General features: G+C 45.6%; 6 protein-coding genes across 6 annotated transcripts; 4 read left to right on the plus strand and 2 right to left on the minus strand.

Annotated features, from left to right (window-relative positions):
- Positions 1-672: 672 nt before the first annotated feature.
- LOC136100888 (histone H3) lies at positions 673-1,499 on the plus strand. The gene has a single exon (XM_065836396.2). The coding sequence runs from the start codon at positions 701-703 to the stop codon at positions 1,109-1,111; it is 411 nt and encodes a 136-aa protein (XP_065692468.1). The 5' UTR covers positions 673-700; the 3' UTR covers positions 1,112-1,499.
- A 404-nt stretch (positions 1,500-1,903) lies between these two features.
- Positions 1,904-2,392, plus strand: LOC136100824 (histone H2A). The gene has a single exon (XM_065836235.2). The coding sequence runs from the start codon at positions 1,940-1,942 to the stop codon at positions 2,327-2,329; it is 390 nt and encodes a 129-aa protein (XP_065692307.1). The 5' UTR covers positions 1,904-1,939; the 3' UTR covers positions 2,330-2,392.
- A 560-nt stretch (positions 2,393-2,952) lies between these two features.
- On the minus strand, positions 2,953-3,754 carry LOC136100876 (histone H4). The gene has a single exon (XM_065836368.2). The coding sequence runs from the start codon at positions 3,712-3,714 to the stop codon at positions 3,403-3,405; it is 312 nt and encodes a 103-aa protein (XP_065692440.1). The 5' UTR covers positions 3,715-3,754; the 3' UTR covers positions 2,953-3,402.
- Positions 3,755-11,997: 8,243 nt separating this feature from the next.
- Positions 11,998-13,027, plus strand: LOC136100756 (histone H1.03). Its single transcript, XM_065836089.2, has one exon. The coding sequence runs from the start codon at positions 12,029-12,031 to the stop codon at positions 12,686-12,688; it is 660 nt and encodes a 219-aa protein (XP_065692161.1). The 5' UTR covers positions 11,998-12,028; the 3' UTR covers positions 12,689-13,027.
- Positions 13,028-13,571: 544 nt separating this feature from the next.
- Positions 13,572-14,115, minus strand: LOC136100801 (histone H2A-like). Its single transcript, XM_065836179.2, has one exon. It carries the CDS (start codon positions 14,113-14,115, stop codon positions 13,726-13,728), a length of 390 nt encoding a protein of 129 aa, XP_065692251.1. The 3' UTR covers positions 13,572-13,725.
- Positions 14,116-14,127: 12 nt separating this feature from the next.
- Positions 14,128-15,400, plus strand: LOC136100833 (histone H2B 1/2/3/4/6). The gene has a single exon (XM_065836261.2). The coding sequence runs from the start codon at positions 14,468-14,470 to the stop codon at positions 14,846-14,848; it is 381 nt and encodes a 126-aa protein (XP_065692333.1). The 5' UTR covers positions 14,128-14,467; the 3' UTR covers positions 14,849-15,400.
- The last annotated feature ends 2,720 nt before the right edge of the window (positions 15,401-18,120 follow it).

The following is an 18,120-nucleotide window of genomic DNA, read 5'->3' on the forward strand; positions in this document are numbered from 1 at the left end:
CCAATGCATATTCGGGGACACTAATTGAACAGGAAGTCTGCACTCACGGCCTCATTACATTCAAAATTTCGGCTACAGACTTTGATTCCTATTCTGATAATCCTAACCTCGCTACGTTAGTACAGTTTCTGTATTTATATTTTATTAATACGGGCTATAAGGATTCACTTATTTATATATTGCAGCTTTCAGTAAGGATTCTAAAGCAGTATTTTTTTCCCAACTGTCGTCTTCTTTCCCTTCCATGCTGATTTTATGTACTATCAGGTGTGTTTCAGGTGTATTTCAACATATTGTAGTAATAATTCCTATGTATTCCAGACACATTTTAGCTCTGTATGTAAATATCCATGAAGAAAAAAAAAGCCGCAGTGAAAGAAAGCTCTGATGACTATCTCACTGAAAAGTCTAGAATATTTTAAAATCTCTAGTATATAAACAGTTGATGGAAACCTGAAAAACACCCTTATAAATGGCTTTTTTTTTAACTCTGCACTCAGACTAAAGAAAGAACAAAAGCGGAGAAATATGGGTGGTGCCAGCCAGTGGCGGGACTTTGATTATTTGATTCCACCAATGAGAATAAGCTTCTACTCATCCGCCTATCAGAGAAGCGACCAGTACTATATATACTCCTCAACCATAAGCAGGATGCCAGTTTTTTCCGTACCTGTTGCTGCAGGAGCTGTTATCCTAAGAGATGGCGCGTACCAAGCAGACGGCGCGTAAGTCGACGGGCGGGAAGGCGCCCCGCAAGCAGCTGGCCACCAAGGCTGCCCGCAAGAGCGCGCCGGCCACCGGCGGCGTGAAGAAGCCGCACCGCTACCGGCCCGGCACGGTGGCGCTGCGCGAGATCCGGCGCTACCAGAAGTCGACGGAGCTGCTGATCCGCAAGCTGCCCTTCCAGCGCCTGGTGCGCGAGATCGCGCAGGACTTTAAGACCGACCTGCGCTTCCAGAGCTCGGCCGTCATGGCGCTGCAGGAGGCCAGCGAGGCCTACCTGGTGGGGCTGTTCGAGGACACCAACCTGTGCGCCATCCACGCCAAGCGTGTCACCATCATGCCCAAGGACATCCAGCTGGCTCGCCGCATACGCGGTGAGCGTGCATAAACCAGTTTAAAATACTGCCATCTAATCTGAGAAAACATTTTAACAAAAAAGGCTCTTTTAAGAGCCACTCCATAAACAAGAAAAAGGGCTGTTACTCTATATTAAGAAATGACTTTTTAAAATAATTCATAAAGTCTAAAAAATCATTTTGATATAATGAGGCCGTGAGTATCCAGGCAATTTTCAAATAGCATTCCCCTCTAAATTGAGGGGTTGAAGATTTTGTAGTGGCGTAGGCGGGTGCTTGCTCTGGTGGTTTTACAGTGCAAGGAAGGGTGTACAATTCTGGAAGTTAAGAAAGCAGGATGGGAAGACCTGTATCACCTTTCCCCGTCTGCCGGTACCCCCCCGGCCCCCCTTTTACTCCCGCTCACTGACACACGCACGCTGCCTCTCTTTTCTTCTCCGCCTCTCTACCTCCTCAGCTTCGCGCTCCCAAGACGCGCGTTGCTGACCCGGGTGCTTGAAATAAAAAACTAAGACAGGAACAAATGTGCGGCGGCGCGGCCACCTCAGGTCCGGGGTGCGGCGGCGGGAGCGATCGTTCCGTTCGGGCGGAGGCGGCTGCTGAAACCCGCCCGTCCCACATCGTCATTGGCGGACTCGAGAGCGCGCGCGGAGGCCTTTCAAAGCTTCCCCCCTCGCTATTGGTCAGAACGAGATTCGCTCCGCCATTGGGTTCGCGTTCCCCGACAGGCGCCTCGACCTATCAGGAGGCGCCGGCCGCGCCAAGGGAAGGGATATAAAAGCGGGGCCTCAGGGCGCGGGTAATCCGCCTGTTGTTTTTAGCGTAGCAGTGGGAGTTCGGTAGCGAGCGACTGAGTGAGGATGTCCGGCCGCGGGAAGCAGGGCGGGAAGGCGCGGGCCAAGGCCAAGTCGCGCTCGTCGCGGGCCGGGCTGCAGTTCCCCGTGGGCCGCGTGCACCGGCTGCTGCGCAAGGGCAACTACGCGGAGCGGGTGGGCGCCGGCGCCCCGGTGTACCTGGCGGCCGTGCTGGAATACCTGACGGCCGAGATCCTGGAGCTGGCGGGCAACGCGGCCCGCGACAACAAGAAGACGCGCATCATCCCCCGCCACCTGCAGCTGGCCATCCGCAACGACGAGGAGCTCAACAAGCTGCTGGGCAAGGTGACCATCGCGCAGGGCGGGGTGCTGCCCAACATCCAGGCCGTGCTGCTGCCCAAGAAGACCGACAGCCACAAAGCCAAGAGCAAGTAAAACGGGCCCGGAGAAGCACCCGGAGCACAGAATCAAAACCCAAAGGCTCTTTTCAGAGCCACCCACAGTCTCGAGAAGGAGTTTGAAATGCTACGGAGCGGGTGGCAAGGGAGGAGTGTGTGTCCGTTTCTCCGGGGAGGGGGAGGGTTGGCTCCTTGGAGGGCGGGGCCCTCCTCTCTGTGGCTGTCCCGGCCCCGTTATGCTGGAGAGTTCAGGTGCACACCGTGAAATGCGCGTTTTCCCTGTGCGGCCCACGCTTCCGCCTCGGTCATCGGCGGGCGGAGCACTGGGCTGCTCTCCCCGTCGAGCGGTGGGGTGGGGGTTACTGGTGCGAGCACCAAGCGGAGCGGAGCGCGGGCTCCGCCGAGCGCGGGCTGGCCCGGAGCCAATCGTCACCATCGCGGCCCTTTTGAAAGAGCGAGGGCGCCTTAACCCGCTTGCCGACAGGGGATCGCCCTGCCTGCAGAGGCCGCCAGCCCTTCCCCGCGCAACGGCGAGCAGGCCCCTTCCACGCCACACCGGCTGAAGCGACCCCCGCGCGGTCGCGGCACTTTCCTCCTGCAGTCATGAGCGGGTAGGAGGATCCGCCGCGCTGCGGTAGAAAACTCAGCGAGACAGAGGTGGCTTTGGCATTTTTCCGTCTTTTTATTCTATTGGGACAGAGAGACTTTTGTTTTGTTTTCCTACAGCCGATAAAGAGAGCTAACTAGGTTTACACTTCAGGTCCCAGCACCTTTGCTACTTGGCATCGCTTAGCGCCCCAGGAAGTCAGAGTGGCACGCTGCTTGCCTTCCAGGGCAGAAGGCCGCAGCAAGCTCTTCCAAAACCAGCTCTCAGAAAAAGATGGCAGCAGAGCACTGAAGCATACAGAACTGAACTGCAAGGCCAGGCAGTCCAACTGCACCTAAGCAAGAAAAACGGGTGTGGTAAGGGAAAGGGGAAAAGATACAAGATTATAGGAAAAACTATCTGGACAGAGACTACAAATCCACTAAAATGACCCAGCTCTTTTAAAGAAAAAAGTGGGTGGCTCTTAAAAGAGCCTTTGATTTAGGTGGTAGAGACAAAAAGCTTTAGCCGCCGAAACCGTAGAGGGTGCGGCCCTGGCGCTTGAGGGCATAAACCACGTCCATGGCTGTCACTGTCTTCCTCTTGGCGTGCTCGGTGTAAGTGACAGCATCACGAATCACGTTCTCCAAGAACACCTTCAGCACTCCGCGAGTCTCCTCGTAGATGAGCCCCGAGATGCGCTTGACGCCTCCGCGCCGGGCCAGGCGGCGGATGGCCGGCTTGGTGATGCCCTGGATGTTATCGCGCAGCACCTTGCGGTGGCGCTTGGCGCCCCCTTTACCGAGCCCTTTCCCGCCCTTGCCTCTGCCAGACATGCTTACGCTTTTTGTCGGTCAGAACTGTGTGTCGGTGCCCGCCGCGCCGCGATCTTTATGGCGAGAGGTCCGACCTGATTGAAAGCAGGGGCGGGCACCGCTGGCGAGGGCGGAGCCTGCGCCTCCAGCCCCCTCCGCGGGCGCGGCCAGGCGGGGCCTTCGCTTGTCGATGCTCCCGGGTTCCTCCCTGACTCCTCGACCGGTTTCGCCGCGCCAGACTACTCCTCCGCCTCGGCCTCCGCCTCGCTCGCCTTCCCCCAGCCCCGGTGCCCCTGAAGCGCCGTTTCCCGGCATCTTCGCCTCCGGGCGGAGCGGCGGCGCACAGACCTTCCTTCTCTGAGGGGCCGAGCTCGCTCCGGTGCAGGGAGCCGGCGGCCTTGAGGCCTCTGCGGACCCCTGTGAAGATCGTGCTGACCATGTCTTGTTAGTTCTGAGCTCACATCGCAAGGACTCCGTGCTCGTATTGAGAACTGTCTGCTCAATGAAAGGACTGACAGGTCACCTGCTTGTCCTCACGCTCATATTCGGCCTGTGCTGTGAAGCATCAGGAAAATCAGGTCTATGCCCGAACCTCTTATAATTTGTCATGCTAAAGCCCCACCCTAAAGCACGAAAAATTATAGATGTTATGTCCAGGGAAAACAATCAATAAAGAGGCAGGAGAAAAAGCCATTCAAGGCTTTCCAATTCAAATATATCCCCTCTGACTCAATGGGTCCCTGGCCTACAAATCACTGGGACCTAAGGGATCATTTTGATGAGACGTCAGTTACTGTTCTTACGCTCTTTTTTGCTGGTTTCTCTTACAGATGGGATATTGGCCCAGGTGGAAGTTTCCTGTGAGTTACTTGGTTCTTTCAGTATTATGGTCATAAGTCTCTGTCTGGAATACAATTCAAAGAGCAGCACAATCTCGGGGCTGTCCTACTGATATTGCCCATATATTTCTCCCCACTCTGGATCCATGCTGATATTCCTAACGGCAGAAACAAGTTCTGATACTACATTCTGTATTCTTCCTCTGTCCTTCCAGATTTATGGTTTTGTGTCCCTGATTCTGTCTCAATAAAACTGGTGTCTCTTTCAACAGCGAAAAGACCATAACCAGGTGAACCTGCTGCCCTAGGGAAAAGGTGACAAAAAGAAAACCAGAACAGAATGTAAAAAAAATAAGAACAATAATAATTAAAAAACAAACAAACAAACAAAACCAAAACAACAAAAAAACCAAACCAACCTAAACCAGAAAAACCCCCACGAACAAAACAACAAAAACAACAAGAAAAAACAACCCATCTCTAAGACTATTCACTCTCTTAGGATAATAAGCACCTTTTCATCCGCTTAGGTTTTGGTTCTTCTTTTTTTTTTTTTTTTTTCTTTTTTCCTTTTTTTTTTTTTTTTTGTCCATGAAGGATTTTTATATAAATAAGCATGGATTAGATCTCCAAAGTTAATACCAGTATTACACAAATGTTTACGTTATTGATCAGCAGGCCCTTTTCTCAACAGCTTTGGGTAATTTGGGCTATAAGGTTTCTTTTCTTGTATGGATCTCCTATTGGAGTTTGGGTAAACCCAAATCTGCATCAGTTTTCTCTACCTACCATCCCTGTACAGCTGGACACAGCTCCTAGCCATTCAGTGCTGGTATGTGGGCTAGTTTTGTTAACCATACAATTAAACATAGGGTATTACAAACTACTTATCTCAAACAGTACACAAAAGTTGAACTTGTTATTCTACTCCTTATTCCACGCATGAATGAGCCAAAATTTGGTTCCATATTCTGTGTCCAAAACAGGAAAAAAAAAAAAAAAGTATGTCACGAGGACTAAGATTTAGACTTAATACACTTACTATGCTTACTATGGAAGTCAGTCCTCCTTTCTGGGACCAGATCATAAAAGGCAAGTTGCAGGTAAAATAGGTGAAACGTATTCTTGAATGTGCCCACACTGTATATACATAATCTCATGAGCCTGTGAAGCCAGATTCCTGACTTCCTAGCTGTGTGATAGCAGGAGTGCTGAGTGACTGGCCTCATCTGTATATTGTGGGGAAATCCAGGCACCAGACAGCCCTTCCAGTGCCCCTGGCAGCCTGGATGACATCCTAACCTGGGACAGTGCTGCTCTGGCACCAGTCCATGGACTGCAGAGCTGCAAAGCATGTACTGTAAAAAACATAAGCTACAGCACAGCACTCATACACATCAAAAAACTCTTGAAAAGCTTTTTTCTCCCTTTTATGAGAAGACAGCCATCTTATATTGCTGGGACCCAAGTGGTATCTTGACATACTCCTGCTCTAGAAAGATGGCACAAACAGTCTTTTCTGGGGCCAGTACCTGCTTTACCCCCACACCTCTGAGGATAACCAGCAAGGTAGCATCACCTAGTGAGAGCACCTTCACACGGTGTGTGACACAGTGCTTTGGCTCTCAGCAATGGCAGAAGTCCAGCCAACACAGTGTCTGGGTGCCACCATCACTGTTGTGCTGGTTTGACTGAAAACTAGCTAATTTTCCTTCATGCAGCTAGAAACCTTTAATTGGCATAACTGTCATGGTCAATGTTTGTATTTAGTTTGAGAACAAGAAGACAACACTGTGACAGAAACAAAGTTTTAAATTGTTGCTGTCTGGGAGCCAAGGACTTTCTGAACTCTCTGCCCACAGGTATGAGGCAGCTAGGAATGGTGACATAGATGGGGTTGACCTTGACTGACATCCAGACTGATCAATAAGAATATTCCATGCCACTAGTGTCATGCTTCATATTTAAGGAGAGTTAGGATCTCCTGGCTAGGTGGGAGTCAGGAGGGAGCTGGGATGGACCAGAACAGAGACCTGTTCTGGTTCTCCTTCTGCTTTGTTTTGATAGAGTTCTGTTCAGGAGTTTCTTTAATTTTACCTTTTGCCATCTTGCCATTTGCAGAAGCCTGTGGGCCTTTCTGCCTTTTTCTCCCTTCTCTCTCTGGAATCAGCTGTTCAGGACCAGGGTGCTGCTTCCAGACTGCCTGCTTGGTGTGGACGGATTTCATGAGGAATTGCAATAAGTGTATTTTATTTTATGTTCTATTTACATTTTCTATATATTAGTAGTATTTGTATTTTTTATTATTATTTATGTTTGTTTGGTTTTTTTTAATTAAACTGTTCTTCTCTCAGTCCAGAAGTTTCTCTTTTTATGATTCTCTCCCCTACTTGGGCCTGAGCGGGAGGGGGATATGAGCAAGCAGCTATCATGGTTTTGTTGGTAGCTTGGGTTAAAGAATGACAACTACCTATGTGGTAAAAAAATGGGTTGCCTGTCAACCCAAATGTACCTGAAATCCTGTCACATCAGCATCTGGGGTGTCACCAGCCAGGGAGATGGTGGATTGCAGACCAGCTGTGCATGTACTACGTGTCAAATAACACTTTGTCCCTCCATAGGTACCAAACGCGATTCTGGCTGGACAGGGAGGAGACACATAGATTGGTCACATTGCTTGCTCCCTCTTACCAGCATTGACAGTGAGTGCCGGCACACAAATAGGAAGGGTGGAGGGCAGAAAGCATGCAGAAGTGCCAGTGGGTTGTGAGGAGGAAGAATGAGTTGCTCAGCATTGCTCTGTGTGAGTTGCTCACTGGTTTGAGCAGCCAAGCTTCAGTGCTGACAGAGAGGTTGCTTTGAAAGGACAATATGGTGGCACCCCTCCTTAGTGGAATTCTCTATTAAACACAGGTGAAAGAGAGGCAGTGTTGATTCAGTAGAAGATTATTTCTTTGGGGAGCCATGGCTGATAGACCTTTCGTTAATGTTGTCTACCTTTCATGGACAGTTTGTCTCAGGGCCTGAGGTCCTCAACTGCTGGTTGATGACTGCATTCAAAGCATGCCAGGGTGGTCCAGTACACAGTTCGTGAAGTGCCTTAGGTTAGTTTTAGAAAACCAAAGTACTTTACAACATAGATAATTCTGTTATTTGATATCTGACTGACAGCGAACACATTTTCTTTGCCTGTGCATGAGAAAAGTGAGAATATGTTAACCTTGTAAACTCCCATACAGTACAGAACAAAGTGCATAATTTTTCCCCTCATTAGTTGTTCTGGGAAAGGTTTTGGTCCCCTGCATTTTTGCCTTTCCCCCCCGAATCCACGGGGCTGGGGGCTGTGGTTTTGGGTTTTGATGGTTGTTGGGTTTTTTTATTTATTTGTTATTTTGTTCGTTTGTTTTGGTTTTGGTTTGGGATTTTTTTGTTTGTCTGGTTGGATGGGATTTTTTTGTTTGTTTTGTTTTGTTTGTTTGTTTGTTTTCTTTCCCACGAAGGCTACCTTTCCCAGTGTCTCCTAGATATGGATGAATTCAGGTTTTGGACTATAGGTTTTCAATTCCCAAATGACATACCACATACCATGGCAATGATGAAGGAAAGCCACTACAGGTGCCCCAGGCCTTAACCAAGAGTACAGGGAGGAGTGTGCAACATTCCAGAAAGCTGAGTCTACAGGGACAGTCTTCTGTTGCCCTACCCTATTTGTCCTGTCCACCATAGATGCTTAGCCGTACACTGGATTTAAAAAGTCTTGTGTGTCCTCGTTGCACTTCGGAGTCTTAACAACAGCAGCAGCATCATTAGTACCATGTAGGCAGAGACTTGTTTGCTGAGCTGCAACCAGTTCGTAGTTTGGTAGGTACCACTTTAAAATTGCTTGGCTGAGATATAAAAGCTGTTAAACTGTGCTGGCTGGTTTGATCACATGAGTTATTATGTTCATAACTTGGATGAAGTCACTGAGGGCAAGTAAGGTATGGGTGTAACACTGTAACAGCGGTGTAATCATGGTTGTGGGGACTATTTACACCTCTTACCTGCAGAACATGTATGCAGCAGTGCAGCACATAACATAAAGGCCCTCACCTAAATCTCTCTGGAAATTGTCACTTGAAGGAAGGAGAGGGGCTGTGGTGCAGAGGCATGTCAGCTGTACTTCCTCCAGCTGTCTAACAATGGCTGAATATAGGACTCACCTACAGCAGGTAGAGCAGCCTATTAGCCACATTTGTGTGTCTAGTTTTCATGCTAATACTTTCTAACAAAATTGCCTGAGAAGGAGAGCTACTGTGCTACCTCTCATTATTGAAAACATACCCAAATATAACCCAGAGCTCATTTTCTTAGGAACAAGTACTGGCAAGCACTAAACCAGAGATGGAAATGTTTGACAGCTCTCAGATGTAGTGTCAGCTGTTGGCCGTGGTTCATGTGTCTCCTTGCATGTGTCAAGAGGTCTTAATATAATAGATAACTTCAAAAGTTGGACACACCTGGGTACTGAAGGGAAATGACTTGTACAGTTCAGATTGTAATCCTGCGCAAGTTTGTAATGTAGTGTGGCCTGCTGGGGTGCCCATGAGGTAAGAAGGACTGAAGTCATTCAGATGTAGTAGACATAACAGTGACGGTCTCCCCAAAAGTATCTCTGGAGATCCTAGTGTCACTCTCCTCCTCTTTTAGTGAATGATGAAGTCTACCTCCCTCCAGTCTCATTGAGAAAGTCAAACTGTATGTCAGAGTCTACAGGATTATTTAATTTTCTCATTTGCTCAGCTGAAGATGAAACTGCTATTCCTGACCTTTATATAATCTTTCACTACATTTTTTTAGTCTGAGTACATCTGTCCATCCCTCCTAGCCTATCTGCTCTGACTCAAAATTGCCAAGTGTACCTTAACTTTCCAAGATTTTGTTCCTGCATGTATTCCTTTCATGTAGAAAAAGGCACGTGTTCCAAGCAGCAATTCTACATTACTAAAGTTACATCTTTGCTGCAAAGTCATTAAAAAAGAAAGATCAGAGCTTCTGTGTCATGAAATTTCTGAAGTTGCTTCAGTTTATTTTAATATAGTAACTGTTGGAGATCAGAAGCTGCTATACACATTATTAGCTGTCCCTCTTGTGAATGGGGAGAGGTGCAACTACTGGGAGAAAAGCCAGGCAAACAACTGGAATGGTGACCATTTTAGCCACCTCAATTTGAGCCACAAATAAATAGGAATCAGCATGCTGTGAAGCCGCAACTGAGGGCTGGAGTATTTAAATCTCCCCCAGTGAAGGTTACTGAAGTAAACATATATGAGTTCAAAACAATAAGAGTAGGCAACATGAATTTTCATTTTGCTGACATGGCACTAATGGTCTATGCTTTTCCTCTATGTGCTACGAAGTGTCTCGGTAGCTGCGAAATGCCGCCTCCTCTCAATGCTGCTACTATGTAGTCAAGTCAATGGAAGGTCTCATTCATTAATCTACAAACACATATAGGATATAGGCTTAAAAAATATATGTATTTATTTTACCTCAGTTTTGGTAACTTGTGAAAGTGTATCTTCAATACCCACTTCCACTAAAATATATTTCATTCCTCTATCCTTCTTTTATGTTATATAACTTCTACAAATAAGACCCTGAAAGTCCCAATTTGATTAGTCCTTCTCTCAGCTGTCTTCCTGTTGAGGAGTTACAGAGCTCAGGTGCACTTTTTCTGCAATCTTTTTTGTGATTTTTTTTTTTCTAGGGTGGAGGTTAATTTTTTTCCCTCCATTGCATTTATTCACAGTTTCATATTCACTAAACCCCAATTTTACAGCAAACTAAAATGTTTTCAAGTTCTATACACATTTAGTATTTACAAAACAGCAAAGAGGTGAAAATAGAATTACACTTACCTAAAACTACCTATTCATATGATCTGAAATTTTGTTTGCTAATACCTTCTTAAATACTGTGTTTATATTAAATGTTATATCTGGCTATATCAAAGGAAATCAGAGGGCAGGGCTAAAGTGTAGTCTTTGTGATTCTTAACTAACTTCAAATGATTATGGATAAAACACCATTATAAAATACCTTTATATGCAGGTACAGATTAATGAGATATTTATTTCAGAGCTCTGTTCTGTTTAGCATATTACATCACCTTCCAGAAGATATCAATATTGATTGAATGCTTCCTGGTTCTTCAGGAATGGCTTATGGCCTACCTCCCCTTGTTAAAACTCAGGTTCTCACAAAGCCCTCTCATTTCTGTCCTGAAAGCATTTCCTCATTTCAGTAATAGCTGCAAAATGCATAAGGAAGAATTAGGTGGGTTATATTTAGAGTGGGAAGAGGATTCAGAATTTGATTTAGATAATAAACCTTTGAGTAGATATACTGTGTGACATGAAACAAACAAACAAAAAAACCCACCAAAACCAAACAATAATATGATTTTAAGTTCTACTACCATAGAGAAAATACATAACGAAATAATACACTCTGGGTAGTAAAAGTATAACTATTAAGCTGCTAGCAAGCCCTTACACATCTTACATTACTAAAGAGACAAAGATAATTTCAGTAAATACCAACAGAAGTTTAGGATGTTCCTTTCTTTAATGAAGCTACAGTATTGTAACGTTAGATGTCTAATAAATGTTTAGTTAAAATTGAAATGCAACATGAAAAGCAAATAGCTTGATTTACTTAATAATTGGTACAGATATTCATATGGAAAACAAACAAAAGAAAGAAAACACCAAACACATGGTAGTAGGGGAAGTTTGCCTCCCTTCTACTAAAATTCCAGGAAGACTAAATAAAAAAACTGTATGTTCATAAATCTCCAGATATCAAGAAATTGCTTATGGCTATATAATAGGTGCAATAGCAGGTTGTACGAGACACTATTTCACTAGACTTTAGCGTTTTAGGAGGTAAAACACATGGTCAAAGGAACCGGTTCTTAATCCATATTCAGAGCTGAAAGAGGAGTTTGTGTTACTTCCTCCTCTACAAAATCAATTTAAACTGTCAAAATAGCTTTAAAACGGCAGATTTCGACTTCGACCCCGAGAAAACCCTCTAAAGAATCAGAGTGAGGCGTTGCTGTAACATTTATGTCAAAAGGAAATTTTTAATTTGCAAGGAAAAACAAAAGTTTCTCTCTTCAGAGGTCTCTCAAGCAGCAGCACACGGGATTTATCGCTTCTCCTTTAACTCAGCTCGCGTGTTTGCGGCTGGAAACTCTCCCGAACGCAAGTACCTGCTCTTCTTCTCCCTCACCGGGGAAATGGGGCGATTTGGTGGTAGAAATTCCGGGGAAAATACACTTTTGTTAGTCCAAAGAAACACAAATCGAGCACACCGAAGGGCTCCCCGGCCGTGCAGCGGGGCGGGCTCTGCAACGCACCAATCACCGCGCGGCTCCTCTCTAAAAATACGAGCATCTGACCCGCGCCAGCCCAATTGTCTTCGTCTGCTCCGCAGAGGACGTTGCTGCGATGTCGGAGACCGCTCCCGCCGCCGCCCCCGATGCGCCCGCACCCGCTGCCAAGGCTGCCGCCAAGAAGCCGAAGAAGGCAGCGAGCGGCTCCAAAGCCCGCAAACCTGCGGGCCCCAGCGTCACCGAGCTGATTACCAAGGCCGTGTCCGCCTCAAAGGAGCGCAAGGGGCTCTCGCTTGCCGCGCTCAAGAAGGCGCTGGCCGCCGGCGGCTACGATGTGGAGAAGAACAACAGTCGCATCAAACTGGGACTTAAGAGCCTCGTCAGCAAGGGCACTCTGGTTCAGACCAAGGGCACCGGTGCTTCTGGTTCTTTTCGCCTCAACAAGAAACCTGGAGAAGTGAAGGAAAAAGCACCCAAGAAGCGGGCAGCTGCTGCCAAACCGAAGAAGCCTGCAGCTAAGAAGCCTGCCAGTGCTGCCAAGAAGCCCAAGAAAGCGGCGGCGGTGAAGAAGAGCCCTAAAAAAGCCAAGAAGCCGGCGGCCACCGCAGCGAAGAAAGCGGCTAAGACTCCTAAGAAAGCAGCTAAAGCTGGGCGCCCCAAAAAGGCAACGAAGAGCCCGGCCAAGGCAAAGGCGGTGAAGCCCAAAGCAGCCAAGCCCAAGGCGGCCAAGCCCAAAGCAGCCAAGGCGAAGAAGGCGGCGCCCAAGAAGAAGTAATTCGTACCAGAAAGAAGAGGCCTTCTCTACCAATTTTGCTATTCAACGGCTCTTTTAAGAGCCACCCACACTTTCCCTAAAGGAGCTGAGGCACCGAGGTCGGCAGTAACCTTTCAGCAAGGATCCAGTAATTCGTAAGTCGTCAGAGGTCAATTGTGTCTTTTGTCCCCTACGATTAACGAAAAAAAAAAAAAATAACGAGCACAGTATAATGCGGTGGCTTTGGGGAAGTGTTAGACTTACATCTTCTGCCGAGTAATTGGCTTGATTACCGGGAAGCAATGTTTTATAATAACGATTTGTTAAAAAAAACGGATGTGCTTTTTTTTTTTTTTTTTTTAAGAAAATATTTTGTTACAAAAGTAATGCAATTACCAGGCACGCTACGACTGAGCCATGTCTAATCTCTTGTATTATTTCTCGTGTCTCATTTAATGCTTTTATCTGTTTGGGGGAGGAGGAGTTTCTTTACTGATCCGAAAATAGCCCTGAGCTTCCATTCCTTTTGTTCTCCATGGGAAAGAAAAGGATCTTAAAATATTGAAAAAGACCGCCCTGACTAAGGATTGGCCAGCAGAGAGCTCGGCCCGCTACCCCTCCTTCCCCCCACCCCCCCTTTCCCGAAGAGGATTACGCCTTGAATCTCTGGTACTGTTCCAGCCACTCAGAGAAGAAAAACGAGGAAGAAGGGGGAGGGGCGTGAGCTATCACCGAAATACACTGTTACTGTTCCCATGTTCTCTGGCGTAAAAAGCTAAACAGAAGATATCCCACACCAGGAAGAACTTGCCTTGGGAGTACGTTTTGGCACGACTTTGTTTTAACGAAAACATAGAAAGTGTCGCTATCACTACCAAACCAAAATGCTGTTAATAAAAATGGAGAAAAAAAAAAGACAAAGCATGGGTTGAGTAATTCATATAAAGCTATGTAACTGTAGTCCGGATGACTGAGCTCTTCCTATGATATCGTGGGTGGCTCTGAAAAGAGCCTTTGGATTGTTTTTCGGACGAGACAAAGTGCCACTTTTCCCTTGTTCACTTGGTTTTAGCCTTGTGGCTGTCGGTCTTCTTGGGCAGCAGCACGGCCTGGATGTTGGGCAGCACCCCGCCCTGCGCGATGGTCACCTTGCCCAGCAGCTTGTTGAGCTCCTCGTCGTTGCGGATGGCCAGCTGCAGGTGGCGGGGGATGATGCGGGTCTTCTTGTTGTCGCGGGCCGCGTTGCCCGCCAGCTCCAGGATCTCGGCCGTCAGGTACTCCAGCACGGCCGCCAGGTACACCGGGGCGCCGGCACCCACCCGCTCCGCGTAGTTGCCCTTGCGCAGCAGCCGGTGCACGCGGCCCACGGGGAACTGCAGCCCGGCCCGCGACGAGCGCGACTTGGCCTTGGCCCGCGCCTTCCCGCCCTGCTTCCCGCGGCCGGACATCCTTACTTGTTCGCTGGCTTCTAAGAGCAACCGGTATCACAACAGAGAAGCCAGCCGCCGCGCCTCAGCTATAGCCTCGCTTTCCAACCTCGCCCCTTTGCTGATAGGCTGAGAAGTAGGTCTCCTGAGAACAGCCAATGAGGAGGTGAATTGAATTCTAACCAATAAAAAACGTCTAATGTGGGAGTTGGACTGTTAAGTTGTATGTTGACCAATGAGAGTAAGCAAAAGTAATTCTTTCATTTGCATAAGGTAGCTATAAATTGGTGGCACACGGCTGATTGCTCTCAGTTCGCTGCTTTATTGTGTGGTTTTGTTGTGTCAAGGGTTGGTGAGACACGCTTTTGCTGCGATGCCTGAGCCAGCGAAGTCCGCTCCTGCGCCCAAGAAGGGCTCCAAGAAGGCGGTCACCAAAACACAGAAAAAGGGCGACAAGAAGCGCAAGAAGAGTCGTAAGGAGAGCTACTCCATCTACGTGTACAAGGTGCTGAAGCAGGTGCACCCCGACACGGGCATCTCGTCCAAGGCCATGGGCATCATGAACTCGTTTGTCAACGACATCTTCGAGCGCATCGCCGGCGAGGCCTCGCGCCTGGCGCACTACAACAAGCGCTCCACCATCACGTCGCGGGAGATCCAGACGGCCGTGCGGCTCCTGCTGCCCGGCGAGCTGGCCAAGCACGCCGTCTCCGAGGGCACCAAGGCTGTCACCAAGTACACCAGCTCCAAGTGAATCCGTGTTTGAAAACCTTTTTAACCCAAAGGCTCTTTTAAGAGCCACCTACTTTCTCGTTAAAAGGGCTGTACAGTCTGACAGAGAAGAAAACTTGTGAATTTCTTCTTTCAATTATACTTATTGCTAATTCCCGTTTACAATTGGTTTTGACAAAAAAAACATAACAGTTCGTATTTTATATGCTAGGAAACATCTATTTTATCTGTGCAACATAACTTTTCTTTTTCTGGGTGAGGTAATTTATACTTACAGTTTCAACAGGTTTTTTTGTGTTACATTACTTTATGGTTTTCTAGTCTGGAAAGAATATTTTCACTAATAGAAACATCTTTATGTATTGTTGTAAATGCTGTACGGACATCTACCACTTGATGGTGCTCCATCCTTTTTTTTTTTTTAATTATTTTTTTGTAAAAGTGAGAGGTGTTTACAATGCACTGTACTGGAAAAAAAATATTTATAGTTACTGGTAACTAGGGAAATTTATTGTAACAAGCTGCTACTAATAGACCAGTGATTAATAAAACATAAATACTTTTTTAAAACTTATTTTTCTTCAGTGATTTGCTTAATAGTTATAGTGTGCATGTGATTACTACTATGGTATCTTGCATAGTTTCTGTGACTGCTTTAGGTTAAGTTGAGACCTTTCTCTGTATCATTAATTGTACTAAACCATTAAAAACTAAAAAAAACCCCACTGCTGTAGGTTGACATAATAAACTATCAGAGTTTATCACATAGCTACTAACCAGTCCTAAATTCTTTTAGCTGGAGGCTTCCTGAATCACTCTATCACATTCTTATGTAATTAGATGCACATCAAAGCTGTTACCATCTTCTCTCAAAACAGATATGAATAATACTGAATTCCAAGCATATTCTTTGGGCTTGTTAACACAATCTATTCAGGGATCACAAAATCACAGAAGTCACCCGCTCTAATGACTGTGAATTGCTTGGTAGTAGGGGTACGGAAGCAGGCACTGGTTCTCTCTTAAACTGGCAACATATTTATCGGTCAATGTCAGCATAAAGGCTGATAAGTACCTCACAGATTTTATTTCTGTTACCGACGGGTTACAGGTGTCCTTCATACTCCACTCTCCAGTAGCTTCAAGCATAGTTTGGAGAACTACTCTTAAAGTATCTTAGTACAACCTGAGGCATAGTTTGCATATTCTGGGCCTCTCTGTATGTCCAGTACCTAAAAAGATGAGTAAACTATGGCGTACTCCAGTCTCTAGGATTTTGTGTAGTGGGATGTGTGGGCTGCCAGAAAAAGACTCTAGAAAATATTGCATACTAAAAGTGTTCATATTTAGATAGTGATGATGATCATCAGAAGAATTTGTCAGCGGGTTTCATAATTTGTCATATAAAAGTTATATTATCCTAAAACAGAAAATCCTAGTTCAAACTACAGCTAGCACAGGTCAGCAATGTTTCCTGAGATACAGTAGGTTCCTAACAACTCATAGTATGGTAAATTTGATTTTGCCCTGGTAATTTCAATTGCAGGCTGAATTGATTCTAATGAAGCATTGCTAGTTCAGGTAGCCACTCAATATTAATTACTATAACCCTTGTATTCCTTACCCTTTGCATCTTCAGTCTCTGCATGAATCATTCTAACTCAAGGCTAACCTAATTTTCCCTTGTATATTTTGTCTATGCAGTAATTAATAAGGTGAACCTTGCCATCAAACTTGTTGAACCTGTCAAATCACTGTTAGCTCAATAAAACATTTTGCAGCTTCTCCAGTTTTAATAGAAAATAGTATATTTCAGAGCAATTAGCACAGAGGGAGGAAGAGCTAACTGCAATTACGGAAAAATATTTGGTCTCATGCACACTTTGATTAATGCTTTTGGCCAGTAATGAAAATGTGCCCGTTTCAGATTGTAATGGAAAAAAATTGAGTCATTGGGTTCCAGAAACCTGGTCTTGGGGTTGTGGTGTATCAGAGCACAGCACAGCTTAAGAAAAGACTCAAATGTCTCTGGAGAAAAGGGTTGGAAGTAACCCCTTCTCCCTTCCCAACTCACCTACAAGGAAAGAAGATGTATTACAGTGATCAGGGCCAGCTCTTTCCTCAAGGACTGGGGTCACAGAAATAGAGGCCTATGTAGGTTAAAATGTTTTGGTTTGGTTTTTTTGGGGGGGAAGTTTTGTGGGTTTTGTGCTTTTTTTGAGTTTATTTTGTTTTGTTTTGTTTTGGGTTTTTTTTGGTGGTGGTGGGGTTTTTTTGGGGGGGAGGGAGTGTTTTAATTTTGGTGAGGTATTTGTTTTGTTTGGTGTGTGGTCTTTTTGTTTGTTTTTATTTTTTGTGGGGTTTTGTTTGTTTATTTTTAGGGTTTTTTGTTTGTTTTTTGTGTATGTTTTCTTTTTTCCTTTTTTCTTTTTTCTTTACTTTTGCATTCTTTGGTGGCTGAAAATAATTAACTTACTTGATTTGACTGTCTGTCCTGGTGGAGAGTTTGTTCCAAAAGCATTCCTTCTCGGAAATTATACAAAGGTTCTCCCATTCATTTTTTATCTCACAAAACCCCAGAAAGCAATTCTGGACATAGTTGCATTTTATAACTAGAAAATAAGTAGTTTGTGTCTGAAAGGAGTTTCTAGGACAGCTTGGAATTTTCATCCCCAGTAGAATCCACAACCTTTAGGTACTTGTATACCTACTTGCCTTACATGTAGATTTTGTTATTGAAAGAGATATTGGAAAATGAAATAAATAATTCCTAATATAAGAAGAGGGCACACATGAAGAATTATGGCTAAATTTGAACTTCAGATAGAGTAAGGGATCTTACACTACCTTTCCACAGAATCTGAGCTATGAAGAAATGCATACATTTCTTGTATGCATCTCCTTTTCTTTTTGTAACAAGTAGCAGCCACTGCAATGTAAAACAATCTGAACACTCCACATGGTAAAGTTTTTTGCCTTGTGCTCTTAGGACACAGCAAGATTAGCATATTCAGTCATCCCACTTAGTAAATGGAACAAGAATTACCATAGGAATGACATATCCCCAGTCTTTCTACACACTGAAATACGTCTTTAGATAAGAATACCTCCTTCTCCTGTGCTTCAACCACCAGTAGACTGGACTGATTGCATCACAGGCAAATCCAGGTGCTTGTGCTCAGCTGAGCTGACTCAGGAAGCCCAGATAATTTATCTGAATGAGTTCTACCCACTACATGCAGGGGCTTTTAAACTCTGTCTTTTGAAATCGCTGGTAAAAATTCCATGGGAGAA

The sequence above is a fragment of the Patagioenas fasciata genome, chromosome 1 (genome assembly GCF_037038585.1).
Source record: "Patagioenas fasciata isolate bPatFas1 chromosome 1, bPatFas1.hap1, whole genome shotgun sequence".
NCBI lineage: Eukaryota > Metazoa > Chordata > Aves > Columbiformes > Columbidae > Patagioenas > Patagioenas fasciata.